Source organism: Brachypodium distachyon, chromosome 2, assembly GCF_000005505.3.
Source record: "Brachypodium distachyon strain Bd21 chromosome 2, Brachypodium_distachyon_v3.0, whole genome shotgun sequence".
Taxonomy (NCBI): Eukaryota; Viridiplantae; Streptophyta; class Magnoliopsida; order Poales; family Poaceae; genus Brachypodium; species Brachypodium distachyon.
The window spans coordinates 53,947,275-53,975,093 of NC_016132.3; the positions used below are offsets into that span (position 1 = coordinate 53,947,275).

Sequence of the window (27,819 nt, forward strand, 5' to 3'; positions counted from 1 at the left end):
AACTAGTGCAGTTGTATTTACTTTTATTTCTTTTCTTATACGTATCTTTTGTGACTTTTAGGAAACCTTTTTATTTGGTTGAGGATGGGCCGAGGAGCGGATGTATCTACGAGTTGCCGGTGAGGGCAACTCCAGCCGGTAGACCCATTTTGTGTCCGTTTTTGGTTCCTTTTGGTCCGTTGTCCGTTTTGGGTCTGACACTGCCCCTAACGAGGCCATCCGTTTGGTCCGCTTTATTAGTCATAGACATGCGGGTCAGGGGAGGAAAAAGGAGCAAAGGGAGGACGAGCGCAATGCAAAAGGTGTTGTCCGCCCCGACCCAAACCTGGACCAAATATGGATCGCAAATGGGCCGTGACGGACCAAAAAGCTGACTGCAGAGTCCGTTTGGATCTCCCCGCTGGAGTTGCCCTAAGAGCATCTCCACTCGGCGCCCCTAAAGGCCCCCCAAACGCCAAATGGCCACGCCGGCGCCGAAAAACCAACCTAGCCACACCCCCACCCAACTTCACATCCAGCGCCCCCAGACCGAACCCAACCGAGGGGCTAGCGGTGGCGCCGGCTTGGGCGTAAAAATGTGCGGGCTAGAGGTGGACATCGGACCACGGCATAAGGATGCTGTAGTCCCGGAAGTACTCCTCCGTCCGCACGTCGACGTAACGAAACGACGGAGGACTCGGCGCTAGGTGGTGGCGATGGCGGGCTCCCGAGGACGAGCCTGCCTCGTGGTCGTGGCGCCTCGTCGGCGGCCACGGCTTCTTGGGCGCCAGAGCTGGGGACGGGGCTCGGCGGTGGTCGGCGCTGGTCGGCGGTGAGCTTGGACTTGGGCGGGACGTGGGTTTCTACGACGCTGCCAGGTGGGTCTAGAAGACCCAGCGCGGACGTGCGGACCGAGCGATGCTCCGTTTCTCGGCCCGTGAGGACGCAAATCCGACGTAGATTTGCGACCGGAATGCGTCTCTGCATCTCCCAACTGGACCGCGCATTCGGTCCGTTTCGCGCAAACAGGCCGACCGAGCCGCCCAAATGGGTCTGCCTGCTGGATCGGCCCTAATGAATAAGCCGTAGCAGCCGGTGTCCCTTCCCTCTCTTTTTCTCCTGGGCCGGAGCCCATATGTATCTGCCTCTTCTCTTTTTCCTTCCGAGCCGCACCCGTGAACGTGAGGCTGTGAGCCCGTGACCCCGTCTTTTTCCTTCGGGCCCATCTCGCTGCCGAGCGCCCCAGCCCTCCTCGCTCGTTCCTCTCTCAAAAAAAAAAAGCCCTCCTCGCTCGTCTTCCTCCTCGCGCACGACTGGATTCCAGTAGCGCAGGCGCCGCCGCCGGCGGTTGATCTCCCATTCGGTTCTCTCGCTCCCGACCGTTTCTCCTCCCATCACCCCACGGACCGATTCTGCCCTTTAGTTCCCCGTTTCATCTCCTTAATCTTCCCCAATTCGTAACTGAGGCAAAAATCAAGGTAGGGTGGCGGCCCTACCTTGCCCTACTGGGTCCTCCGCCCGTGGCGTAGCTTTTTCTTAGCTGTAACTTAGTATGAGTATGATGCATCAGTTCAAGTTTTATTGATCTTGTACTAAATACCTCCTTGATTTCAGGGTTCAGTTCAAGGCTCGCAAAAATGGGTTGGGGGATATCGCGGTTGATTGGTCTGAAGGCGGTTGTCTTGCTCTCTGCGGCGTATTTCGTTCATGGACTAGGCATGAGAGTGCTCTCTTTGCCCCTCATATACGCCTGTATGATTGCGCTGCTTATTTCCATTGCTTCCCATCCATCGGTGGACCTCCCGTTGCTCCTCGGCAAGGCGTCCAATGGAAGCTTTCCCCTGTGGTCGTGGATCATGTTCTCACCTTTTCTTCTTTTCATCCATCTGTTTGTGCTGTTACGGAGGTTTGCGAAAAATGAGCCCTTGTACACTGAGATAGCAGATGGAGTGTATGTTGGAGGCTGGCCTTCTTCAGTTGAACTCCTGCCGCCTGGTGACCCTGCAGTCATTGATTGCACGTGTGAGCTTCCACGAAGCTCAACCATATCTGAGAATTCATATTTGTGTGTCGCTACATGGGATACAAGGGCACCTCAACCATCACAGATTGAGTCAGCTGTGCGATGGGCGGTGAGAAAGCGGTCACAGAACAAACCTGTGTATGTCCATTGTGCCTATGGTAAGTTTGTTATCTTTGAGTTCTTGACTTGTATTACTTCTAGGATAGGATTAGCCTTGTGTTTTTCCGTATGTGTTTGCAAATAATAATGGTTTCTTCATGCTACTGAATTCGTTTCTGTAGCTTTCTTATATTAGATATTTGTTATCTGCTGCCTTTAAGGTGATGATAATTGATAAACTGTTCAGTTATATTGTTAGTGTGCTGATGTGTGTTATCTCATTATCTTACTATCTTGTGGTCATTTTAGCATTTCTAATTTATGTTTCCATATATATTGACATGAAGTTAAGCTGCGCTGCATACACTGTAGGCTAAATTTAACAACATATAACAATCTTCAGTAAATTGCCATCATATATGTGCCATGATATACTCATATGCGTGATTTCAAGGTTCACCGTAGCTATCATACATGACATGAAGTTAAGCTGCGCTGCATACACTGTATGCTAAATTCAACACCATATAACAAGCTTCAGTAAATTGCCATCATATATATGCCATGATATACTCATATGCGTGATTTCAAGGTTCAACATAGTACTATCATACATGACATGAAGTTAAGCTGCGCTGCATACACCGTAGGCTAAATTTAACACCATATAACTAGCTTCAGTAAATTTCCATCATATATATGCCATGATATACTGATATGCGTGATTTCAAGTTTCACCATAGTACTATCATACATTATCTCAAGACCCTGTTTGACCTGGGTTTACTCTTGGGAATAAAAAATTAAGCTTTAGCAGGAGCTATGTGGCCAACAAATTTGTATGTTTAGCTCTGAAGACTAAGCCTGACTATAGGTTTACGATGATTTGTAATATTGGCTTCTGCATAAATTTTGCATGTACCGAGCTTATAGGTCCAATAACATGTCCATTTGAAGAGCCTAGGTTTAGCCCAGAACTCCAAATAGTTGTAGATGGTTTGCAGCTGTGTAATACATTCCAAATTCTACAAAGTGAACAGACAGTGCAATAATTTAAAGGGTAAAGTTCTGCATTACAATTTTCACATGTTCCCATATATGGAAGCTAGACAAAATGCAGGACAGGATTGTGTGGGATGAAGAGTTAACGGCAAAGCCTCAATTCATGTAACACTTGCCTTTGTCCTTTTCATAACTTCAAGTTGAATAGGGTTGATTTTCCTCTTATTTTGTTCCTACTATATCTTACTGCCTTTTATATTTTTACCACCCAGTCAGGCAAAAGAGCATTAGTGAAGATCTCTTACGGTTAGGTTTCATCTAAGGCAGGGGCCAAGCAGCCTAATCAATGCAATGAGCTACTCAAGTACTCATGTCTTAACAATTAGAGAGAGAGATTTGCCTTTTTGGATACATTCTTGCAGATCATCATGTAAGTGGTTTGCTAAATTGTTAACAGGCCATGGAAGAAGCGTCTGTGTGATGTGTGCACTTCTTGTCGCACTGGGATTAGCTGATGATTGGAAATCTGCTGAGCAAATGATCCGTGAGAAGAGACCTTCTATTAGCATGAACACTCTTCATCGCAAAAGCTTAGAGGAATGGTCAAAACACTTGCTTTCTCCCTCAAAAAGAAGCGGGGAATCTGATGTGAGTTCTGTGATTCTTTCAGATTACACCCGAAAAAGGGATTGAAGTTGCAAGAAATGGATTTGTTCAGTGTGATAATTGAGATTTCATGCTTTGGTACTATCTACTGTTGTCCTAGTAAATAGTACATGTCCAAGACATTTAATTCTCCAAGTTAACTGTTTCGAGTATGTTGTATTGATACATGAAAAATCTGCGGCTTAAATGCAGCTCTTTTTACGCATTCTTTCAGTGCTCCTCTATGTTACTGAATGCTTGCAAACGAATATTTTTGTGGGTTTTCTTTCTGAAAATATGTAGTCTCTACTAGCCTGCTAGATACGGAGTGTGGTATGTTTCCTATTTTCAGTACCTGTGCATTTTTTAAAGCAGTACCTTGTATTCAATACTCCTATCTCCAATAGGTTCTGCTTGTTTGGTTCAAAAGTAAATGCTCAGCTATTCGTCGCTTTCTTCTGATGCATCAGCGAGTCATGTATATATTTCATACACCATCTCAATCTTTCCAAAATTTCACGTTTCTTACTTTTGTGTAATTCTGATGCCTTTTGTATCTTACGTGGTTTTTCATCCTTTTTACCATCTCTCCGTCCTTTGTTCATCAGCAGCTTTCGAGTTAAGGGGATCAAATTCAGATCTGGATGATTGGAGCGATCTGCAACTGATGGAAGTCTTACACCTGACATTAATTCCAACTAGATCCTATGATTTGAGTTCTGGGTCCCTGATCTGATATCAATGGAACATCCACAGAGCTGATTTTCTTTCACTCAATAGGCTTGAACAAGTAGCTTCCGATTTGTTGTTTTGGATAATGTTAGATTCCTTATACTATTTCTACATGCTTTGCTTAACATTGCTCTTCATGGTTTCCTTTACCCTTTTAGTCAAGAATTGGGGCTTCAGACATTCCTTCTACCATATGGTCCAAACAGGCCCTTGGTTTTTTTCAATTAGCTGGTGTCATCATTTTTTTTCTGATTTGACAGTCAATCCTAAATTCATCGTCTACCCATGCTTTGTGGTGTGGTCTCTAAAGGCCCCCTTCTTAAAATAAACATGGAATAACCTAGCATTGAAGCAAAAATGTTCAGCGAGAATATTCAAATTTGCTTCTTCTTTTTGTCTGCCTCTGTAAGTGGAATTTGGCTGCCCGAGTTCGTGAGCAACCATGACATCTCATGCGGTCCTGCCTTTGCTCTGCTCTGCTCCAAAATTTGCTGTTGCTAACTCTCCAATCAGTTCAAGAGCCATTAGAACAGGTGAGAGGCATTCAGCATTGCACCCCAACAATTTCCCCCTCTTCTTTTCCTAGTGATGTTGCTTTCTCAGATACTTTAATCGATGATAGAACATTACAATCACTCTCTCCTCTCTTTCTAACATCACTGACGCCTAAGTTACACCCTCCAGGAGAAGCCTCAAAATCCGGAGAACTGATTCTGTTGTGGCTGGTGGTGCAAACCTTGCAGCTCGGTTCCTGTGGGGCTAAGACTGTCGGTCCCAATGAAGTTCCTGTTACAAGAGAAAGGCGAAAGTGCGAGTCAATGTCTGACATGTTCATTTCATTCATCCATGTTTCAAACAAATATGATGTATAAAAAGATCCATTTGTGAAAAGCTTCTCGAGCCGCCCTATTGCCCTAATGAACCCCCAATGAGTGGCTCTCTGAAGGGGTTTCACATATATTTTTCCTCCGAAACTTATAACAAGCCTAATAACAGTGCAATTGTTGCAGCTGAGCAATTCTGAATCTTACTCGCGAGGACGGGAAGCCCAAAGGTTGCTGAGAGCTCGAAGTCGGCGGTAGTACTCCCCAATGGAGAGGAAACACCGAGCAGCCTGTCGGGTTGTTAGAATCCGGCGCATCTGATGCAACGTTTGCTTCCTTAGATTGTCAGCCTGCATATTTGCAAGTAAGTCACTAACATAATGAGATCCCATATTATGCAGTTTTGTATCTTGGCTTAGCTAGGAATTTGACACGTCATATAATTCAGGCATTATGTATATACTCAGCGATGGGTCATTTCAAGATCATGCAAGTTCTTATTTTAACGCTGTGTTGTTTTCTCTGCTATATTCTATTTTGGACATTGGTTCACAGCTTCTTGAAAGGGCTTATTCTAGTGTGATGTTCTTTTCTGTTGGCTTCGGACTATTCAAGAATGAAACACAAAAAAAGAGTGAAATCTAGGTGTAGTATCAGCAATTATCCTTTCCTGAACAACTGAAAATAAGAAATATCTGATGTTTTCATGTTTATTTCGAGTCATTTTTATCTTGAATTAGTATCACTTGCAAATGATTCCACAGACTTTTCTTGAATGCAAGTACTCTAAATACATTCACATCTTATCGTAGGAGACTTTATGCTGAATGATTGCTCCAATCATGATCTTAGAATTATTAAGTAGATGTATATCTTGCAAAAATCTACATCCACAAGCCACAAGCAACATATCTCAAAAGGAATCAGGGTAAAGAAAAGATAGAGGCAACAAACACAAAATGGAGGTCCCAATCTCCTTTTATCCCCTGAAGTTGAACGTCTTGAGAGAGAAGATAATCCATAAAAATGCAAGAACATTGTTTTTTCTACGCTTGTGATGGAACAACAATACATTAACCTCCTTTCTTTAAGGCTTCTGTCCATGGAGCTGAAGTTTAGGTGGCTGTGTCCTTTTCCTTACCACTATTCATGTGTTTTTTCTGTAAGGACACTATTCATGGATTGAAACCCTTGCAACTTTTGCAAGGCATGGAACATCATAAATGAGATCTCGAGTATTTGTTTTGCTCTACTTGTGGGCCTCAGTTGTGGTGCCAGCAAACAGAAGCGAGAATAAAACAAGACATGCGGCCGGCAGGGGCTAGAAGCACAAAGAACATATATAGTTTATGCACAGTAGCAACCGTATGTATTCGCCCATTGACTTTATGTAGAAAGAGACATTTGTCTACATGTATATACTAGTCCTAGATATGCAGGTACACATACACATGTGTGATGAGGAATAAACCTTTGGCCCCCACCAACTCCTCTAGAAAGAATACAATAGTTGGCTGTACCGGAAGCATTAGCGTGTTCTAGTTTTATAATGACATGCTGATTATCCATGCCGGAAAGTGGTAATGATGCTTATCCGCAGTTTCTGACAAAACGTTTGCCTGTCATGGAGAAAGTAGGACAGGGCTTTGTAGGGGACCCGCAGCTAGCGTTGCTGCGTTTCTGACAGGAAAAGGACCGCTATACTGTAGCAGTAATTCTAGCTCAGTCTTTTTTTTTCTCCTTTTTGTTCATGTATTGTTGGATTGAAATGAAAGAGATTTACTCACATGGATTATGAACTAACAGCAGCAAGTTTCAGGCAGTCAATTAACGACGATGCAATGGAAGAAGAGGAAGATCGAGTGATGCATGCATCTATGCTGACCTGCTGGTAGAAGCCTTCGAGGCTGGCGAGCTTGTCGAGCGCGATGGCCATGAGTCCCATGTAGTTGGGGACGGCGGCGCCCTCGTTGAGCGTGCCGGCGGCGACCGTGTCGGCCAGCGACTGGTGCAGCTGCTGCAGCCCCTGCGCGAGCGCCTCCTCCGCCTGCTCCGACGACTGCTTCAGCCCGTAGATCCCCATCAGCTGCTGCTCCGTCAGTGGATCCAGCTGCTGGATCAGTATCTACCCGAAAGAAGATTCAACGCACCAGCATCAGTACGGGACAACAGCCGTACTTGCACGGATCATTCAATGCATGTGGGAAGAAGGGGAGGAATTCATGGAGGATTAACTGATAAATTGACCTTGAGGATGTCGGAAGGGCGGAAGCCGCCGATCCAGAAGAAGCAGCGCTCGGCGGGGGTGGCCCAGGAGCCGGTGAGGAGGTGGAAGACGTCGGAGCGGGCGAGCTCCTCCTTGAGGCCGAAGAGCTCGTCGTAGTGCCGCATGCACTCCTCCACGATGAGCCCCAGGTTGCCGTCCACCAGGTGCGCCTGCAGCGCGCCGCGGAGCTCCGCCAGCCGCTTGCCGTCGTCGTCCAGCCACCGCGCGTACTCCATGTCGAACACGGCCGCCCCTGTTTGTGTTTACATTTACAGCGGCGCAAGAAATTACTGCCAGCTGAGGGTAAAAAGTACTTCAGGCTTTGCAGTAAGAGGGTGTTATTGAGTGGACGGCGCTCATTACCAGAGCTCAGGTCCCCGGATCCGCTGCACCCTCCAAGAAATGTCCCCTGGAACAAGCAATTTGCACAGAATTTTTTTTTTGAGATGATAATTATTCAAGGTGTCAAAAGAACAGGAGAGGTCGAGCTGGAGCAAACCTGCGACCGTGCTCTCTGGAGTTCTTGCTCCATCTGCTGGAGCCTGACCCTGCTAGTTTCCAAGTTCTGCACGTAAGCCTGTAAAAAAAGTACAGTCAAAGGCGATTAATCTTACCAAGCAGTGTTTATGATAATCAATCAGAGGTAATAACAAGTGCATGGATCTTTTGGGTACCTTTTTCCTCAGCCTGCTCTTCTTTGCAGCTTCTCTGTTCTGTGCTAGTCGCCGTTCCGTCTGTTGTGAAAGCAGAGCAGTTTAAGATGATGGATACAGTTCCAAGAGGCAGCAAACAAGGAGTGGATAATACTGAAGCAGTACAGTAGCTAGCCCACCTTGGAATCTACCAACTTGCCATCTTTCCTTGCGAGTCCATGTTTCCTCTGTGCAAAAGTACACCGAAAAGGCATGGAATTAGAGCATGTGTATAGTGGTATATTGTTCCTCCCTATACAGCTCAGTGCCTCGCCTCGACGTCAAAGGAAGAAGCAGCAGCAACAGCAGCTACAGGAGAACAAGATGGTGCATGGGAGCCATAGCTCCTGTCCATTGTTGATCCAGCAATCAATCGGTAGCCGGTGCACAGTGCCATCCTGCTTCTTCCCCTCATGAGTCGTGACCTTTTGGCTGTAGCTGTCCCCGATACTGATAGCTCGGACAGCGAGCTGTGCTGGCCATAACTGTCACCGGTGTTTCCCAAAGGGCGCAGAGGAGATAAGATGGGGGGTTTATCATGGTATCATCCTGCTTTTATCCACCCACCCTGGGAGAGACAAAAGGCAATTTAGGGCGACCCCCCGTTCCATCAGTTCGCATGGTATTGGTGTGTCCTCTAACCAGGTACAGCTGCATTGACCAGATGCTATTAGGTGTCCAATCAATCCAGGACTCTGCCCGGCCATTTTCTCCCAACCAAAGCATGTCCCTTCTTCCCCCGTGTGCAAAGGGAACAAGCCCTTTATGTTTTGTGTTTACTTAAGACACCATCATGGAGACATAACACAGCCGGATGTATAGCTAGCTACGGAAGATTGTCTGTGACTACACAAGACGTACTGCTTCTTTGCCGTGCACCGGTTCAGGGCCAGGCGACAGGATGTAACAATGCTAGAGTACTACTACTAGCACGACGGGTTCCTAGCCGTTTCGTTAGCATCCCAAGATCGAAGCTAGAGTTTGACAACATTGTTCGGGGAAGCAAGCATAAACGCATGTGTCTCGGCCGGTACGAAGGAGCAGGCAGGGGTCGTATGATATGATGATAGGAAAAGGTCAAGAAAGCTGGGGGGAGAGTACCTTGTCATGGTCGCCTCCGTGCAGCGGCAGCTGCAGCTGCTGCTGAAAGCTTGGGGCGGCAGCGAGGGTTGCAGGTGGAGGAGCGAAGGCTGGCTTGTAGCTGTAATCGTCAGTGGTCACCATCATGACCTCCTGCCGTTGCTGCTGCGGCTGCTGCTCGGAGGAGGAGGGGGGCGAGGGCCTGATGCTGCTGGCTGGGCCTGGGGACACCAGCTCCATCTGCGCCATTGTGTTCCGAGCTGAGCTCGAGTCAGTGGTGCTCCCGACTGACTGCTGCGAATTCCCCTGTTCAGCAATTAACACACAGCAAGCAAACAGTGAGTGAGGTGGTGGCGCAAACAAAATTAATGTGCCTCTGAAACGAGAGTGGGGGGAGCACGTTTTCAAGCCCCTCTACTCTCTTTTGTTTCTTAATAGCTCGTGGTTGGTACGGACGGACGGAGCCAAGAAGAAGAAGAACGAGTCTTTTTCTCCTTGGGTTCAGCGAGTAGCAGGGGTGGGGAGTGAATGATCATGGGAAGCGGGTCCTTACACTGTGCAGCTGCTGTTGGTGCCTCATTGGCCACGAAGGGAAGATCTCCAGCGTGGGGGGCCTGGCCGCGAGGTATCCTGCCGCTGCCGCTGCATATGCATACATACAAAGAGAATTAAAAAGCCAAGCCTTTTTATCGACTTCCGTTGCTGTTCCCTGTTCTTCCCTTCTCTCTCCTCCTCCAAGAAGCTGTAGCGAGACATGAGATAGGGAGAGCAAGGAGCTCAAGGAGAAGCTGTAGCGAGAAGGAGGTGAAGTGAGTTATTAAGGACGACATGCTCGATGTCGATGCTGTGTCTTTTTTTCCATCTTTGTGGCATTTATTTGCTGCATGTAGGCCAGCCAAGCCACTGTGCCTAGGAACGCAAAAGGCGAGGCATGTCTCTCCCCTTCCATCCACGGTGGCGCTGGCCGGCGAGCAACACGCTGAGAAATTGCCCCTTTTTTGGAGGAGATGCAGAGAACAAGTCAGAGGAAGAAGAAGGCTTACACTTTGCACTGTGCATGTCACTGGTGATCATGCTGCCGGGATGATGACCGACACCGCCGGCGTTGGCTGCGCCATGGATGAGGGCTTCCTCCAGCTCCCCGAAGTAGGCGGCGGCCGCGGCTGCAGGCTGGAAGTCCCTGCCCAAGCAGTAGCGCACAGAGCTCATCACACCGGTGCTTAGCTAGCTTAGCTATAGCTTATGCTGTAGCTGTAGGAAAATCAAAGCAGATAAAAAAGCTTTTCGAGAATGGAAAGGCAGGGAGTGCTGCTAAAGCAAAGAGGGTTAAGATCGAGCTGGACAGATAAGGATGAGGGGGCCAAAAGACGGATGGAGTCTCGGTGCCCAAATCACTCGCAAGGACAGGATTCAGGCCTTAGGCATTAAGAAATAACTGGTGCGTGCGGCAGAGGTGTAATCCAATGAAAAGGAGCATAAGCATATATTTGTGTGGAATAAGTTTGTTAAAAAGATGGATAAAAGGGAGGCACAAAACATGATTAAACAAGTAGCGCACTGAAAAAGATTTGGGAACTAGTTGCAAGAAAAGCATGCTATGGTCGTCTGATCTTGCTAGCTTTCTTGCATGAGCTGAGATGAGAATACGAGATAGATAGCTCAAACCTCCAAAAAAAGGAAAGAAAAAACTTTGCGACGAAGAATGAGTATAGAGCAGAGCAGTAGTACAAGAAGCTGGCAGGCAGTGCAGCGGACGCGTGTGCTTGGACTCCGCCATGATATGGAAGTGCTGCTTGGTTGAGGTGCACTGCTGCTCTCTCATGGTCATGGGCGCTCGCCATCCTCCAAGAACTCTCCTCACCTTGCACCATGATCACCAGCTATGCTGCTGCTGCTGCTGCTGCTGCCAACGAGAGGCTAGGCCAGAGTGAGTGAGATGGGGGGAGAAAGAGGACCAGAGAGAGAAAGAGAGAGAGGGAGAACATATGTACATACCATCCTGGAGCAAGCATGCGAGGGGAGGGAGAGATGAATGATGGGATTGCCGCTGCTCTGCCTGGCTAGCTCTTTGCTTCTGGGTTCTCACACCACTGGCAAATTGAATCCGCCTTGGAGTTTCATCCACTGTACTGCAAAGAAGATCTTGTCCTCTTCAACACGTCCTACGACCCTGTCTTTCTTTTTCTTCACAGGCTAGAGAGAGAGATGCGGTGGGGCTTTGCTGTCAGGGATTCTGCCTCCTGCTCCACTCCTTGTAACCACCTTTCATCTCCCATTGGTCGCCCTCTGTCTCTCTCCTCTGAGACGGCAAGTACTCAACAAGAGGAGCATTGAATAGAGAGAGAGAACGTTTCAAAAAACTTAAAAAGTATATATTGAGAGAAAGGCACACAAGCTTTTTTAAAAAGGGGGGAAGCTTGAGAAGTTGTTCTCCACCTCCATCTCCTTCTTCCTACATCTTCTGTTGAAAGGAGAGGGACAAGAAATAGGGGGGAGAGAGACAGGGAGTTGATTTGTCAACTACATTCTCAGCGCTCCATAATACTCATATCAGATATGTATGATCCACATATCACAAACAATTCTAGTTTATTTACTCATATGGATATTCCTAACCGAAGCACCACGAAAATATCAGATATGCACATATGATAGACCACCACTCCAATGTGAAAACCCACTTGCATTGGAATTCTGGGGTGCATGGAAATCTGTTGGTTTGGGACTGTCTGTGCTCCAGAAATTCTTCAATTCAGAGGTCAACATCAGTGCATTGTCATGAACCAAATACTAGAAAGATTCTTTCCTCAAAGAGAGAAAATAATAATAATGTTTGTTCTCAAGAAGAGCTCTCTCTCTTAGCCTAGGCCTCCCTGTGATGTTATGGATCAATCTAGCTTAGGTAGGGAGTACACATGTTGTGAGCTCAGTTGTGAGGGGCCAAGTTGCTCACTAGATACTACCAGTGCTTAATCCTTCTTTGCCTAAGTAGGGCCTTGGAGCATATATAAACCGCAGCTGGAACAGAGTCTGCATGGCGCCATGGACAGAAGATGCATTCATACTAGCTGGACACACAATGCTGAAACTTCTTTTCAGCTCACTTCTCTCTCGCTTTCTCTCCAGATTTCTGAAGCTTTTTTTACGAGTCCTGTTCTACTAGAGTTGGTCAAAGGTGAGTTAGAAAAAGTCTTGTTCATGTGCCGGAGTCTGCCCACTGCCCAGACTACATCAGCGAATTACGGAACAGTACAGCGTAGGGTAAAAAAGAACTGTATTCTAGTACTACTGCCGATGGTCACCGGCTCAATTGTTTTAGAGAGATTCGGTAGATCTCTTCACAGGAATGGGCCTGCAGTAAGTGTCTATTCTTCACGAATTTTATAAGCAGAGAAGAATATTTTCTCAACGATGGGGAGAGACAAGAATAATGTAGGCAAATCACGGAGTGAACTTCACGCAAGGATAGGAAATGGAATGCCTGTTTTGGCGAATTGTTCTTTTACCGCGCTACTGTGGTAAATTGGGTTTTTCTTTTGGACTCGTGCTTCTTTTTTTCAAGTTTTCTCGTAGTAGTGTTTTGTTTTGGATAACTGACCGGTATGAGTTTTTCCCTCAATTCCCATACAGTTTTTTGACAAAAAAATAATAATTTCTATCTCTCGGTCTTTACATCCAGATGATGCACACAACTCAAAATAAAAGGACAACATGTTCTAGAGGACAAATGACTACAAGAAAGAAAATACCATCAAACACAAACTATCCAAACCGACATGTAAGGTGTTGAAGCTGTAATGAAATGGTAGTGGTCAATATTCATGCGCCGGAATGTAGCCGACAACGTAAATCTCATCAAGCGAATAAAATGTCTCACGTTTCGCCTATTCGTGCATGATGTGCTTATGTAGTTTTGAGATGCAGTTCGGTGTTGCGACACCATATCGTCCGATGATCGCATATGTAGTTTTGAGATGCAATTCGGTGTTGCGACACCATATCGTCCGATGATCGCATATGTAGTTTTGAGATGCAATTCGGTGTTCCGAACTTGTACAACAAAGCAGCAGCAGCAGCAGAAAGGTCAATGATTTCAACTTTTTCATCAGTTATTATGTCCATGGTTGCGACTTTTACTTGATTCATTTAAGGGGGATCCACCATACTGGAATATGTTCTCTTATAAGAGCAGAAAAGGTAAGCCTGCTGCCATGAAATCGAAATCACTCTGGGCGAGGAATGTCAAGGTATAAAGTGGCACAGTGTATACTGCATAGTGGATACCGAGTTCCACAAAAGTACCACTCAGGCATGGAACATTATGGTATTCTACAAACTCGCACTATTTGACAGCATGTAAAGGAATTTAGAATCAAAATTTATCCCATGAATAACATGTTTATATATTGTACATAAGCATCAAAGCATGTGCCCAATAAATCTCAACTGAACCATTTCGTTTCAGTTTGAAGAAATGAATCACAAGAAAAGATGATTTTTCAGGGCAAAAAAAGAATCGCATCGCTGTAATGCATGCACAAATTCAGGAATCTGGATTCAGCGAATAGGTCGACCAAAAAACTTTCTTTAACCATGCAGCTGACAGTTACGAGCCAAGTGGTTCTCAATTCCTCATGAAGTAGGATCAAAGGTAAATCTGCATGTAAGAAAGTTAAGCATGGGTTAAACTCAAAGTTAAAACAATAAAGGATCTATCCAAAAGAAACATAAGGAAGCAAAGAATTATCCAAAACTAGTGAAGCAAAGCTATAAGCCAGAACTGGCACGGAATAGTTCATCTAGGGCCTGCTAGATTCCAGGACAAGGTTAAAACTTGAAACAGAGCTGCACAGTTAGCAGCAGGCAGAAAAGAGAGAAGGTAAAATGACAAAAAATAATTGTTTGCAGAATCAGTGCTTCAGGAAATCACGAAAGATGGCTAGAATAGACCATAAGCTAATATTTTTTATTTTTTCTGAATAGAACAGCTAATTATTTAGAGTATTTAGTGATTGTTCACAGAAGTATACACACAGATTACTTATGTCCTGAAAACCGTAAGACCAACAAATGGTTAATTCTCAGTGTCTCCTCTAAACAATAGCAGGTGAATGAGCTGCTCAAGGATAGGAATGGATTGCCTAGTATCAAATAGATCTTACTAGATGTGCATAGTGGAACTGCTTCACGAACAGGAGCTAAGCAACATAAAAGTCTGCCAACAAATACATTTTGCGGGTTAGACAAAGCCACGCGAAGTGTGCGTACTAGATACTAGTCAAACTAATATTGCACAACTTATCCACCAATGAGGATGTCTGACCATATGAAAAACAGCATACCAGTATGAGAACAATTAATTCAGAAATCAGATGCTCGCAAATGTACAAACTATAAAGTATGAACATGAACATTGTAGTAGGGCAAATATTACTCAAAGTGAGAGTTACATTGCTACAGCGAATGTTACCATGAACCAGTGGTTCCTAGTTTTCTTCAAGGGGGATTTGGTTATATGCAGAGTATATATTAGTACATATACAGAAAAAGTAAAGCTGGCTATTAAGCAAGATAATGTAGCATCAAACAACCAATTACAGTATTTCATAAATTCCGTTTACAGCAGAGTACCCCTGTCAATTTCTACAATTTTTTGGACTAAGTTCAGGTCTGAGTAACTTTCATAGTTTTATATGTAGGTCACTCGATCTGCATCTTAAAATGATGTGATCACAAACTAAGAACTCGATCTGTATCTTAAAATGATGTGATCACAACTCAGCAGATTGCCATTTCCCCTTGAAAGGTTGGTTAAGCAACCAGGGGTAGCAAGATCGTAACATATGGTAAATTGAAATCATTAATAACACAATAGTAGCGATGCCTGCTTTTGTGCCACCCCTACTGAAGCTCTTCCCTTAACAAAATTGTGGAGGTTTGAAATTTACCTCTGCATACCTTACAGACTGATATTTGAGGATCCAATATTTCACAGAGTAATATTTTTGTAATGCAACGAGATATATAACATAAATAACACCAGCAAATACTAATTTTACAGGGAAATGGCAAAAAAGAGAAAGAAAGAACAAGAAAATAGCAGAAAGTAGAATTGTAACGAGGCTGTGCTGGAATATGTATTGAAGTCCTAAAGCACAAGAAGATTACCTGGTGGGACGACTTTGACTGAGCTAGGATAAAGATGCCCATTTGACGTACTAGATGATCACTCGTACTCAAATTGTACGTCAACATGCACATACTTTCTCATGAGACAGACTATAAAAGAGGTGAAGCTTGCTAACATCTGCCGCTCTTCGCGTGTTTTTGCCTCAGAAAGAACACCGTGTATGATAAGTTTCTTGAGATTTGGACACCTTTTAATCATCCCAAACACCCAGGGTCCAAAGTGCTCACTTATTACTGTCCAGCCAAGTTCAAGAACTGAAACATTCTCCAGCGGTGACAATCCTTGCAGGCTATAATGAAGCAGCCCATCTCGCAATTCATAACTTAATGAAAGATGCCTTAGAAGAGGAAATGAAACAGCAATAGATTCAGAGTCCACAATCTCATCTTCATCGTCAAACACAACACCCCAGAAACGTAGCATCCGCAAGTTGGACGCTCTAGATATCATGTTGTAGAACTTCGGCCAGACTATCATAAAGTTACTCACATCCACTACCTCCAGATGATCTGTACTCTCCCCAATATCCAAATGTGTAACACTCACATCATCAATCTTGAGGTGCTTTAGTGTGCCCTTCCCAGAGAGCTCAAACAAATCAAGGTTCAAAGCATTGAGGTGCAGGACCTCCAGATTATCTGCATCGAGTATGATCTTGTCCACACCAACTGTTTTTACAAAGAGGCTTTTCAAGGTATGGCTTGTCAATTCCATTGTAGACTGCGAATCTGATGTGACAATCTCAAGGACATCAAGTGCCAACGACTCTATCTTCGGGCAAGCAGCAACTAAAAGGCTCAAATCCAGTGCAGAAATGCTCACATGCCTCAAATAAAGGGATTTAAGACAAGTGAACCTCTGGTAGCTTGGTTCAACACCGGTGATTGTGTTATGGTCCAAATCCAACACCTCCAGCTTCTGTCTCCCGCACTTCTCCAAGATGTTTACATTAGGATTGGTTTGGATATTGTAATACAAGCAGCGGAGTGTCTCCCTGGTATACATGAGCCACGCAATCACAGGTGCTGCGGAGAACTCATGTGTGTTATCTATATGAATAGAGAGGCATTGCAGCCCCATCGTCTGAAATATAGTCTGTGTGATGATGATCTCCAACTGACGTGTAGTCATGTCACGGGGAAAGTCGTCTGAATTGAAAGACAGTGAATGGAGGTGCCTCCTGGAGGCTTCCCGCCACTTCCGGCAGGCTGCTGAGGCAACCATGACGTCACGTGCAGCACTAAGATGTGAAAGAATGTTGCCAATGACTTCCACCGGGAGGTGCTCCATAATTGGCAGCCAACTGAATTGCCCAGTTTGATCAGCTAAAACCTAATACAGAATTTGCCCAATCACAGTCAAGACGAGTATAGTGCCCACCGGAATTCATAGGGTTGCAAACATTTCACAATGTGCAATGGTCAACAGAAATTCTACTGATCATAGATTTCGATCCAATCATCGCCCTTCCCTGCGGAACAGAAATAGTAGGCAGTAGTTAGCAGGGGCGGATCTAGATGGTGTGCTCATGTTCACCGGAATACCCACAAATTGTGGACAGTAGGATTTGACTAACGACTCGAAGAAAACGAACTCATACCTCAAACCCCAATGGCCGAAGATTGCGGACGAGGTGTACGCCGCAGAAACACGGCGATGGCGAAGAACGGCAGCGGCGATGGCAACAACGCGCGTGAGAGGCGGGGGGGGGGGGGGGGGGGGGGGCTAACGGCACGGCGGCGGCTGTAGGGTAGGGCTACGGCATGGCGGCGGCTGTAGGGCACGCGGTTGTAGCCTGTAGGGCCGCGTTGGGGTTGGTGGGTAAAACTCAGGACTCGGGAGAAGGAGGAAAAATAAGGAGCAGGAGGGATGGGGTTTGGCCGTGGACAAGGTGCAGATTTTCTTTTCCGGCTAAATAAGACATAGCAGGCGCGGGATAAAAATGCATAAAAATATATTAGACGAAGATTCATGGCCGCATTGATTGAGAATGGCATAGCAAAATGGATTTCACGAAACTTGATTGCGAACATTTTGGTCAGAGACGTTGTCACAGAGAAGACGAGGTTGTGGGAAAACATCACGATGCTTGAGGATGATGTCGTGGAAGAGAAGGATGGCAGTGTTGGTTGTAGTGCTTACTGCGGAGGGTGTCGTCGAGGGTTGATGTGTACTGGTTGCGGAAGGTCATCCACGAGGATCATCGAGGGTGGAGGATGGTGACATGAGCACGAATTCGATCGGGATCGCCAGCAGAGGGCGGCGTGGAACGGTTAGGTTAGGTCTTCATGGTCGTCGCCTTTGTGGATATGAGTGGGATGGGGCAATTTGGAGGATGGATGGGACGGGTGAAAGGAGCAATGTTTTTGGGTAGGAGGTGGCAATCCAAAGGTAAATTTGGCTACTCGCTGTTATGCTCAAAACTATAACTCCAAGCTAGCCCTTCGGAAAAGAGGCCTAATGGCTACGTAGGGCACGGATTTATTTCATTTAGGCTAGCTTGATCCATGTGGATGGGTGGGAGTAGAAGGACCGACAAACTCGCCCAACCCGTCCTTAATCGCAAGCCTTCTACTATACTTACATCTTGTTTTCCAAGGGGGGTTTTCGCGTTTCCCTTCACCGATTCATGTGCTATGGTGTCGTAGCATAATCCTGTGCTGCAACGTACTAGAAGCATATAACAGCTTGGGTGCGATAATGACATTTCTTTTTACGAGTATGTTTGTGATAGTTGCCAGTGGCGATGAGCAATGCCTACAACAGAATTGTTGTCCGTAAGCTCGGACGAGGAGACGCCGATTTAAGGAAATGAAGCATGAAAGTGGTAGTTTTGGGGTTCCTGAGAAACATTTTTTTGTGAGGCATAAGATGATGGGTCCCAGACTGACAACTAACGGAACCGAGTGCTATCACGCATGTTTCCTTTTTTTCTTGCTAAAACCGAACTAGACAAACACAGAGGCAAATGCTAAAAAAAAAGCGAATATGACATCTGCGTGTTTGACGGACACAAAATGGTGGAGGGGAGGAGAATGTGCAGCTGATGAAGAAATCCAACCCCATCACGCTGGCGAAGAGGCCGTGATGATTGTCGATCGGCGGAAAGGCGTACATGATGTGACATATTTAGACAGTGGCGGATCCAGAGCGAGAGATATGTGGGTGCATCCCCTTGCAAACTCAATCATTCCACATTTTGTCCACAAATACTTCTCCGTATTACATTTCAATGTATTTCTATAATTCATGTGTGTTCATCTGAACTAACAATAGATCTGTCACTGTATTTAGATTTATTGTAGGTTTGTTGCGGGCAGGATTAGATTGGCATGAAGTAGACTCGGCTATCCGGTACAATTGATGAAAAATTCAGACGTCAGAAACAGAAATTTCTATTTTCGTTAGTGTTCCGAGGGGAAACACCATTTTTTTCATTTCAGTTCTCATGAGAAAAATATACTAGTACTATATGTTTCCATCTTTGTTCCGCAATATTTCGTTTCTCTCTCTTTTATTTCTGTTTTTGAGATGGAAGGATTTTTATTTTCAGCCAAGCTGCCAAACCGTTAGCATGGTGCGAAATCCTCAATTCACCTCCTCTGCTCTTTCCCGTTGGGTCAAAACTCTACATCAACGGGCCTAAAAAAAAAAAGACTCTACATCAACGGGAAAAAGAAGAAGAAGAGAGGAAACGTGTTGTCTCTAAGCTGATAATCAGTTAATCACTGAAAGCCGTAAAATAGAAAATCCACCAGGCTTGACCAGTTCCACAGTCCCACCGTCGAACTGCTGGGGGGCTTAACAAAACCAAAACCTTCTTAAACCCGTCGCCGACTCGCCGGCCGCCTCGTTCGGTCTATCGACAACCGCTCCCGCCTCACGCTCCCGTTGGCCGTGACTGACGCTCGCCGCCGTCCATTTCCCGTGGTGTCTGCCGCGTGTTGCCCCCCCCCCCCCCCCCCTCGAGCTCCGCAGCCACCCGCGAGATCTGATAGGTATTCCTGCATCCCCTCCTACCTATCCATCGGGTCTACACGGATTTATCCTGTATTTCAGTAGTTTTCGCGGAGGAGCGAATACGAATTTATCAGGAGGGATAGTTGGTCTTGTTTCACAATTTAAATTAGTTGCATTGTGTAATTTTTTTCCTACAGATTTGCAAAATTAACCGGTCCTTGTTTTTTAGAATGATAATCTCTAAGTTACTGTACTACGGAGTACATCTTTAATCTAATAATTCGGATAAAAAAAATAGGGTATCCTGTTCTGTCAATCACCTGTAAATGTTGCCCACCGGCCACGGTGCCGGTACTCCACGGTTGATGGTGTTGTAACTTGTAATTACCCCTCTGCAGTTTTGGGGTGTAGAAACTGACGTGTTTGATGTTTCTAACGGAGAAGGAATTGATTTACTAGTTTCAGCCATTGGTGAATTTCAGGTCTTGCTAATACAGGATGGCAACACAGGTAGTGTTTTCCACAGCTTCCAGTTGTGGATACCCATTAGGCACTTATGGGGACAGACCGGAAAAATCACCTTTTGGTGTCAGTTTAAGCCACTTTCAGAGAAGGTCAAGATTAATTAGCCGGAATAACATTCCATGCCCTGATCAGTTTGAGTGCTCTGCAAGTTCACGTCGAGTCGGGTCACGCCGCACAAAGGATGCCATCTTGGATCTCCAACCCGAGATCTCCTTGCTGCATGGAGAAGGTAATGGTGCAATCAGTGTTCGGAGTAAGGAAAAGAGTGTTGAGAAGTCAGTCGAAAGATTAGTTGATACTCCTGTCAGATATAGCTACAACGAGGCAAGTATTAAGGTCATTGGTGTCGGGGGTGGTGGCTCTAATGCTGTGAACAGGATGATTGAAAGCTACATGAAGGGGGTAGAGTTTTGGGTAGTGAATACCGACTTTCAAGCATTGAGCATGTCCCCTGTTGATATGGAAAACAGGTTGCATATTGGCCAGGAACTGACAAGAGGTCTTGGTGCTGGTGGGAATCCAAACATTGGCATGAATGCTGCAAAGGAGAGCCAGGAGTTGATAGAACAGGCACTCTCTGGTTCTGATATGGTTTTTGTGACGGTAAGTCGACTTAAGCTTATGTGTTTTTTTCTTCCTTGCAGCTCCGCAGAAAGAAAATCAAATATCGAGGCAGTCATTTCTTGTAGACAATTGGAACTAGGCAAAATCAAATATATTATATGTGCATATTGCTGTTTTTGATAACTACTTCAGTTGGATGTTTATATTAGGCCATAGTTCCCATAAACTTTACCACATTAGTTTTACACAGTGTTAATTTAAATGTGATTTTCAGGCAGGAATGGGTGGAGGGACGGGCACTGGTGGTGCACCGATAATTGCACAGATTGCAAAGTCAATGGGCATACTAACTGTCGGAATTGTGACAACTCCATTTTCATTTGAGGGAAGAAGAAGGGCAATTCAGGCGCAGGAAGGAATTGCAGCCTTGAGAAGCAATGTTGATACACTCATTGTAATTCCGAATGACAAATTATTAACTGCCGTTTCCCCAAATGCTCCTGTCACAGAAGCATTTAATTTAGTGGATGATATTCTCCGACAGGGTGTTCGTGGCATCTCAGATATAATCACCGTAAGATACAACATTAATTCTTTATTATATGTAGGTGATATATCGAAATATTTGCCATGTCTCTGTAATTAGATTATTAGACAACTGATGCACTGAGGCGAAAAACTCAGAACTCAGTCGTCTGTTGATTTTTCTAGTGTGCATGAACTGTTAGATGAAGGTACCTTTTACAGTCTTCCATGATATTTTTCTCATTGATCATGTTTCATGCTTTGTTAAGAATGAGTGGATAGAATTGCACTGTTGTGTACTATCTATTGTCACTTGCTGAATATATTCCACCAAGACAATTGCATCTGATGTGCCAGCTCTGATGGCTTCTATTTTTGTGTTCTCTTCTTTTTGGCAGGTGCCAGGTTTGGTTAATGTTGACTTTGCTGATGTTAGATCGATTATGGCTGATGCAGGCTCATCCTTGATGGGAATAGGAACAGCATCAGGTTATTTGTTATTGTAATCTTTAATGCTTTTTGGAATCCAGTAGCAAAATCTGCATTTAGGTAGAACAAACTGAATTTCAATCTCTTTCATGTCTTTTCTGTTTGTATTTTCCTGATTACTAATGGTTTACCAGCATCAATTCCATCCACATTTATTTAATGAAACAGTAGCATTTGTATCATGGTTTTCTCTTTAACTTTTGCTTCTTTTATCAATCTGTTGAATCCTATATGTGCTGATGTTAGAGCTCGAAGCATATTTAGGACACAAGTAAAATAATAATCTTTAAAAGATGGATTATTGGTCAATGTGCAGGTAAGACACGAGCCCGAGATGCTGCACTGAACGCCATACAGTCTCCACTATTAGATATCGGCATTGAAAGAGCAACAGGAATTGTCTGGACTATCACTGGAGGAAATGATTTAACCTTGATGGAGGTATTGCTTATGTGTATTTTATCTGCATATAAACGAACGATAGGGGGGTGTGGGTGTACATCCCCACCATCAAAGTTTGTTTTCTCTTTGATCAAAGATGGGCAGTTCCTCCTATCTTTTTTATTCTAGTGATTTTATATTTTGATGGATCTTTAAAATTTAATACATTTTGGTCAATTGGATATCTGTGTGAAGTTAACTATACGTGAACGTGAACTGAATCCAGTGTTATCGATTTACTTTCAGGTGAATGCAGCAGCTGAAGTTATATATGATCTTGTTGATCCTACTGCAAATCTGATATTCGGCTCTGTTATAGACCCATCATATGCTGGTCAAGTTAGTTAACACAACATTCGGTTTTTCTTGGAGAACTAGCTGCTCTGCATAGTCTTACTGCACAAACAATGACAAACGAATAAGGCTGTTATGTTGAATGATCAAAATTAGAACTATTGCACATGACCATAACACAGATATGTTAATTCAGGTGAGCATAACATTGATTGCTACCGGATTTAAGCGACAAGAAGGGAACGAGGGTCAATCCGTTCAGGTGCTCGTTCTTTCCATTGTTAATTATATCTTTGTTGATGGTTATATGCTACTCCCTCTGTTCCCAAACTAGCTAAATGTCCGTGCTTTGCTACGAGATTAAGAATCTGTAACTCATATTTGTTAAAATTTCTGATAAATAAGAATAATCTAAAAATATTATTTTTGATTTTTTTTATCTTGAAAGCCATAAAAAACAATCAAGAATAGTCAAAAGATGGTGACACGTATAAAATGAGTGGCAATTAGATTAGTCCGTAGCCATTAATGGGTAGTCTTGTTGGAGTGAACTCACGACCACCAACTCGGATCTTTATAAGTGTAAAGATAAAGAATATAAGATGTTCTAGCTTTGTCCTGATATAAAAATCTACCAACACTAAAACTCTAAATTAGTTTTATTAAATCCGTCATGATATATATTTTTATAGTATACTTATTTTCTATTGTACTACATATTAGTATATTTTCCTATAAACTTGGTCAATCTTGAAGAACTTTGACGTATGACAAAGCTAGAACATCTTATATTTAGGACGGAGATAGTAAACTGTTTCATCATGAATATATTCGTTTAATGTCAGACTGTTTGGTTTCTTTTTCTCCACGCGTGATTGATGAACATCCAAATACAAAAACCATTCTGTTCGAGAGAAAAAAAATACACACACCATTCTCATCAAGGAACTTAAATAACCACTTAGTTTATCTATGTCATATCTACTTACCCTGAGCTGAACTTGAAGGGATCACAGCCAAGTGGGGATAATAATCGGAGGCAGACTAGTCATTTTTCTTCGTCAGCACGCAATGAAGGTCATGCAATAGAAATTCCAGAGTTCCTGCGGCGGAATGGACGTCCAAGGTTCTCGAAAGGCTGAAAGGAAGGGTTCAATGATGGCCCATCCTCATTTTTCTGTTTGGCCGTATTTTTCGTGCTCGGTTGCTCCGAGCCGATCTGATTTAGGAATGTAGCATGTGTGCTGGGATGATCCATCCAATGATGGACCGGTGTTATCACGTGTGGATGCATCCTCCTGTAAAATCATGCGACTAACATCGACTACCTTTGTCATGTTATATACCGGTGTACACTTTCACTGAACAAGTAATTTCATAATGTCATTGAGTGATTTTTTTACTGTAAGAGTGAAATAAGTTTGATTTCATGGAAAAATGTATCCAGCAGTTCTTTCTTTGTTCTTTTCGTGAAGGAAAGCTCTATGCAATCTTACCAAAACCGTTACAGAGAAAGGAAATTACAGCCCACTAACAAGCTACGTGGGCTCCAATAACGTTCAAGCCCACACAGCCCATCTCTTCGCTCCCCTCGCACGAGTGTTAGGGTTTAGGTTCCTCGGGGCATCCCATTTAAAAGAGGTCTCTAGGGTTTCCACTCCGTCGCGCCGCCTTCCCTCCCCTGCCTCGTCGCGGTAAGCAACCTCTCCTCCCTCTCTCTTCGTACTTAACACGGTCGTGCATTCCGTCTCATCCTGTCTCCTACCCTCTCTGCGCAGGAACAGTGCTCCCACCGCCGGCGCCATGAGGTACAGACACCCTTCTTCTCGAGTCCAATTGTACTAGTTGCGTGTTGCATGTGTGAGAACCTAGAGAAGTCCACAGTCAGCATTGGTCCTAGACAGATTGCTTTGCGGTCTATTCCCCTGTGTTTAGTGTTCTGCCGGCTCGCCGATTACCTAGGCGCGAATTTGTCTTCCATACTGCGTTGTGTTTGATATCTTTGATGCGGCTGTCGTTTAATCAGGAAGCTTGCTGGTTTACCCATGTGATTTGGCTCGAGTAACCGCTGATTCGTTATTTAGATCTTTATTACATGGTACATTACGTTGTAGAGTGCATCAAATTAGATATCATGGATTGCGCCCTTAATATGAATTCCTAGCAAACTGTATATGCTTTGTAGCGGGAGCACACCTTTTTTTGGGGATAAAGGCGCTCTTGCAAAATTCTCTTATTTATTGAAGCTAAGGGTGATGTCTAGTATGCCTGTGTGGTTTACATTCTTAAGTAAGATGGCCTTTCAGATCAGTTCCTCTGGTGCTTTAGTTTAGATCTTCAATTGTTTTGACTTTGAGATTTTGTTCCACTTAAGCAGCTGAACTTTAAACAGACTTGGTCATTGCTATTGCTGAATGTTGTCTACTAGGCTACTTCCCTCCATTTCTTTTTGTGAAAAATATTGTGCCTAAGAATTTGCAGTCTGGACTCTGAAGCATAACACAGCACATTTTTTAGTGGCACCTTTACAGATGCAACATAACCTCATTAACCGCTCTATCAGGCAATTAACTGGTCATTCTTGCATACTTCAGTAAGTTGCAGAGCGAAGCCCTGAGGGAGGCAATCACAAGTATTACCACTAACTCTCGTGACAAGCAGCGCAAGTTCATTGAAACCATTGAGCTGCAGATTGGACTGAAGAACTATGACCCCCAAAAGGATAAACGTTTCAGTGGTTCTGTTAAGCTACCTCACATCCCTCGCCCAAAGATGAGGGTTTGCATGCTTGGTGATGCCCAGCACGTTGAAGAGGTACAATATGCTTGCATCAATTTTGTATTCACTTATCCAGAATCAATTTCCTGTCCTATGCGTGACAAATGTGATCATAATGAATTCATTTTTTAGTGAATGAGTCGTTATCTCTCAAAACCCTAAATATACCAATAGGTTTTACATGCAAAGGTAGTTTTTTCTTATCTATAATTTTGTAAGCTCTAGTTTAATTGAATGCTCATAGTAAAAGAAGTCTAGGATTTCTGTTTTACCTTTGGTTATCCATGTTGAATGAAGGCAGGGAAATTGGGCCTAGACTGTATGGATGTGGAATCCCTCAAGAAGATGAACAAAAACAAGAAGCTAGTCAAGAAGCTTGCAAAGAAATATCATGCTTTCCTCGCATCTGAGGCCATCATTAAGCAGATTCCTCGACTTCTTGGACCTGGTCTTAATAAGGCAGGCAAGTATTTCTTGTTCCATGTGTTGCATTTAAATAGACCTTTGGTGTGATTGGAATTCATGTCTGCTAAACTGGAGTACTTGCAGTTATTAGCTGCTAAATAAACATACTCACTCTTGTATTGGTTTTACTGAATTTTTAAGAACTTAGATCAAATTAAATTTTATGCTTCAGTAAATAAAACAATTTTGTTGTCACTTTATTAAGCAAACTTCCATGTTAACAGATTTGTACACTAGTGGCAGTTAATAAACTCGGACACATGATGAGATAAACCCTTCCATCCTTGCCTTCTGCTATTGTGTTATGCAATCTTAGCACGTTAATTGAGTCGGTAAAGATAAAATCTGTTTATCTAAGTGCCTCTTTGATTGCTCAAGACATCTATTTTCAACTGAGGAACGCATTGTGTAGAAGTCTTAGTAACATGACATGGCATCTCTATCTTGGGGGCACAATTTTTTTTTCAAATGTTTTAAATTTTAAAAGCATCAGTGATGTGTTTCCTCTAATCATCCTTGCACTTTGAGGGAAGTTACCAGTGAAGAAATCATTGGGGATAATATTCTGAGATGCACTTCTGTTTCATATTTTCTCATCTGCAAACTCTTTTATCCCCAAATGCTAGAAATTCCTTGTTCAATAGAACAGTATTTCGTTATCTTTCTGCAAGCCTTTGTATCTATGATTGGTAAGTGTTGTCTACCTGCATCAATTGAATGAAGACATAGGCTTCAAATTCTCTGTTAGGTTTTTCCATCTCTTCAAAGATCATGAATTTTAAAGCAAATGTACTTACTAATGAATAGGACTTGTTGGTTTGTGACATTAGGGTTTAGTGATAGCTCCAATCCATATGTCACTGATGTTTTATCAACTATCCCATACCTCTTCGTAAGTAGTTATAATTATACTTGTTACTGGAGCATGGCTTTCTTTTGACCTCTTCTTTGTTCTTGGCTTCATTTAAAGTTTGGAAACAATGATGGGTGCATATCTACTACTCCCTCCGGCCAGAATTACTTGTCGAAATATTACATGTATCTAGATGCTTTTTACACATAGATACATCCGTATTTGAGCAAATTTGAGACAAGTAATACCGGTGAGAGGGAGTAGCTTTTTGGCATGTCCTATGTTTTGTTTATATGATGCAGAACTTGCAATCTATGTGGACTAGTAGCCTAGTACTGGTAACTGAACCTTTATGTTGCCACCTTTTTACCTGTTCTTACATGATAATCAACTGCAGGGAAATTCCCAACTTTGGTGTCTCATCAGGAGTCCCTCGAATCCAAGGTTAACGAGACCAAGGCTACTGTGAAGTTCCAGCTGAAAAAGGTTCTTTGCATGGGTGTGGCCGTTGGCCACTGTGGTATGGATGAGAAGCAAATCTTCCAGAATGTGCAAATGAGTGTGAATTTCCTTGTCTCTCTATTGAAGAAGAACTGGCAAAATGTATGTAATAGTTCTCTGCCTTGCCTGTACAGGGTTCATTGTTCACACCTTTGGCTATTGGTTATTTGATCATCGACTAAGCTTTACCTTTTTGCAGGTGAGATGCTTGTACCTCAAGAGCACAATGGGCAAGATGCACCGGTTGTTCTAAGCCATCATCTGTTTAGGTCTCTAGAAATTCGAGGAGTTTGACTACTTGGGAGCTTTTTTATATTCAGAGATCCAATTTTCGTGCATCAAGTGAGAATTATGCAGTGCGAATTATTCTGTCTTGTACTGAGATGTGTTTATCTGTTCTGTGGGACTCACGACACTTAGCTATTGAGCTCGCTCTAAGACATCATGGCTATACTCTTTTGTGCTTCTCACTTAAGTATTAGATCTGTCTCTGAGGTTAATCTGATTTCTTTTGGGTATGCCCGTTTGAATTTGTGCTTCTGGGTAGCCACATAATTTAAACCGAGTCCCGTCGGATCCTCTACGCGCGGTACGTTATTTCGACAGTTTTAGTCGCACGTACTGTGGTGTTTCGGTTGAGCACGGTGGTGCGTTTGCCATTTGCAAAACCGAGATGAAAACTTTATCAGTCCAGGTGATCTCAGTTCCGACTTCGGCAGTTTGGCATTACTTACCACTGGCGGTAAACTCAGTTCAGATGTGCGGATGAGGCACACGGCAGTCACGGCACGAAGGTCCGATGCGGGTGAGCAACGGCGGTCGTCTTGCTTACTTTATCCGCTACACAAAGCACATTACGCAATAGCCTGCACGGAGTATTACCAGCAACGAC

The 27,819-nt window shown here is 43.9% G+C and overlaps 5 protein-coding genes and 1 non-coding gene across 13 annotated transcripts; 4 read left to right on the top strand and 2 right to left on the bottom strand.

The window, feature by feature from the left end:
• The first annotated feature begins 1,239 nt into the window (after nucleotides 1-1,239).
• LOC100839588 (uncharacterized protein YnbD) lies at nucleotides 1,240-4,669 on the top strand. 3 transcript variants are annotated; one of them, XM_010234287.3, is made up of 4 exons: nucleotides 1,240-1,457; nucleotides 1,594-2,160; nucleotides 3,561-3,751; nucleotides 4,360-4,669. In XM_010234287.3, exons 2-4 carry the CDS (start codon nucleotides 1,617-1,619, stop codon nucleotides 4,369-4,371), a joined length of 747 nt encoding a protein of 248 aa, XP_010232589.1. In that variant the 5' UTR covers nucleotides 1,240-1,457; nucleotides 1,594-1,616; the 3' UTR covers nucleotides 4,372-4,669. The 3 variants fall into 3 exon arrangements, with proteins under 3 accessions (XP_010232589.1, XP_024314865.1, XP_010232588.1); XM_024459097.1 differs by having other exon boundaries at nucleotides 4,357-4,656; XM_010234286.2 differs by lacking the exon at nucleotides 4,360-4,669 and having other exon boundaries at nucleotides 1,241-1,457; nucleotides 3,561-3,982.
• Nucleotides 4,670-4,967: 298 nt separating this feature from the next.
• LOC100840197 (transcription factor LG2) lies at nucleotides 4,968-11,774 on the bottom strand. 4 transcript variants are annotated; one of them, XM_014899465.2, is made up of 13 exons: nucleotides 11,338-11,755; nucleotides 11,071-11,242; nucleotides 10,386-10,522; nucleotides 9,896-9,984; nucleotides 9,364-9,648; nucleotides 8,403-8,450; nucleotides 8,245-8,304; nucleotides 8,070-8,147; nucleotides 7,934-7,979; nucleotides 7,552-7,823; nucleotides 7,190-7,429; nucleotides 5,512-5,654; nucleotides 4,968-5,266 (listed from the first exon to the last, which is right to left on the bottom strand). In XM_014899465.2, the coding sequence occupies exons 2-13, from the start codon at nucleotides 11,211-11,213 to the stop codon at nucleotides 5,173-5,175; spliced, it is 1,635 nt and encodes a 544-aa protein (XP_014754951.1). In that variant the 5' UTR covers nucleotides 11,214-11,242; nucleotides 11,338-11,755; the 3' UTR covers nucleotides 4,968-5,172. The 4 variants fall into 4 exon arrangements, with proteins under 4 accessions (XP_014754951.1, XP_014754950.1, XP_014754949.1 ...); XM_014899464.2 differs by having other exon boundaries at nucleotides 11,071-11,259; XM_014899463.2 differs by having other exon boundaries at nucleotides 11,071-11,245; nucleotides 11,338-11,754.
• A 1,925-nt stretch (nucleotides 11,775-13,699) lies between these two features.
• LOC100840506 (F-box/LRR-repeat protein At1g67190) lies at nucleotides 13,700-17,272 on the bottom strand. 2 transcript variants are annotated; one of them, XM_014898014.2, is made up of 4 exons: nucleotides 17,133-17,272; nucleotides 15,511-17,003; nucleotides 14,505-14,557; nucleotides 13,700-13,999 (listed from the first exon to the last, which is right to left on the bottom strand). In XM_014898014.2, exon 2 carries the CDS (start codon nucleotides 16,820-16,822, stop codon nucleotides 15,569-15,571), a length of 1,254 nt encoding a protein of 417 aa, XP_014753500.1. In that variant the 5' UTR covers nucleotides 16,823-17,003; nucleotides 17,133-17,272; the 3' UTR covers nucleotides 13,700-13,999; nucleotides 14,505-14,557; nucleotides 15,511-15,568. The 2 variants fall into 2 exon arrangements, with proteins under 2 accessions (XP_014753500.1, XP_014753499.1); XM_014898013.2 differs by lacking the exon at nucleotides 14,505-14,557.
• Nucleotides 17,273-19,288: 2,016 nt separating this feature from the next.
• Nucleotides 19,289-23,738, top strand: LOC100831727 (cell division protein FtsZ homolog 2-2, chloroplastic). 2 transcript variants are annotated; one of them, XM_010234292.3, is made up of 8 exons: nucleotides 19,289-19,530; nucleotides 19,975-20,620; nucleotides 20,856-21,155; nucleotides 21,505-21,595; nucleotides 21,912-22,036; nucleotides 22,283-22,375; nucleotides 22,527-22,592; nucleotides 23,347-23,738. In XM_010234292.3, exons 2-8 carry the CDS (start codon nucleotides 19,991-19,993, stop codon nucleotides 23,470-23,472), a joined length of 1,431 nt encoding a protein of 476 aa, XP_010232594.1. In that variant the 5' UTR covers nucleotides 19,289-19,530; nucleotides 19,975-19,990; the 3' UTR covers nucleotides 23,473-23,738. The 2 variants fall into 2 exon arrangements, with proteins under 2 accessions (XP_010232594.1, XP_010232593.1); XM_010234291.3 differs by having other exon boundaries at nucleotides 19,290-19,530; nucleotides 23,338-23,738.
• Nucleotides 23,739-23,804: 66 nt separating this feature from the next.
• On the top strand, nucleotides 23,805-27,432 carry LOC100840807 (60S ribosomal protein L10a-1). Its single transcript, XM_003564617.4, has 6 exons — nucleotides 23,805-24,024; nucleotides 24,109-24,138; nucleotides 24,925-25,144; nucleotides 25,406-25,571; nucleotides 26,824-27,029; nucleotides 27,127-27,432. The coding sequence occupies exons 2-6, from the start codon at nucleotides 24,134-24,136 to the stop codon at nucleotides 27,178-27,180; spliced, it is 651 nt and encodes a 216-aa protein (XP_003564665.1). The 5' UTR covers nucleotides 23,805-24,024; nucleotides 24,109-24,133; the 3' UTR covers nucleotides 27,181-27,432.
• LOC112271216 lies at nucleotides 26,057-26,149 on the top strand. Its single transcript, XR_002964210.1, has one exon. It is a non-coding gene; the product is annotated as a small nucleolar RNA snoR26 (small nucleolar RNA).
• Nucleotides 27,433-27,819: the final 387 nt, after the last annotated feature.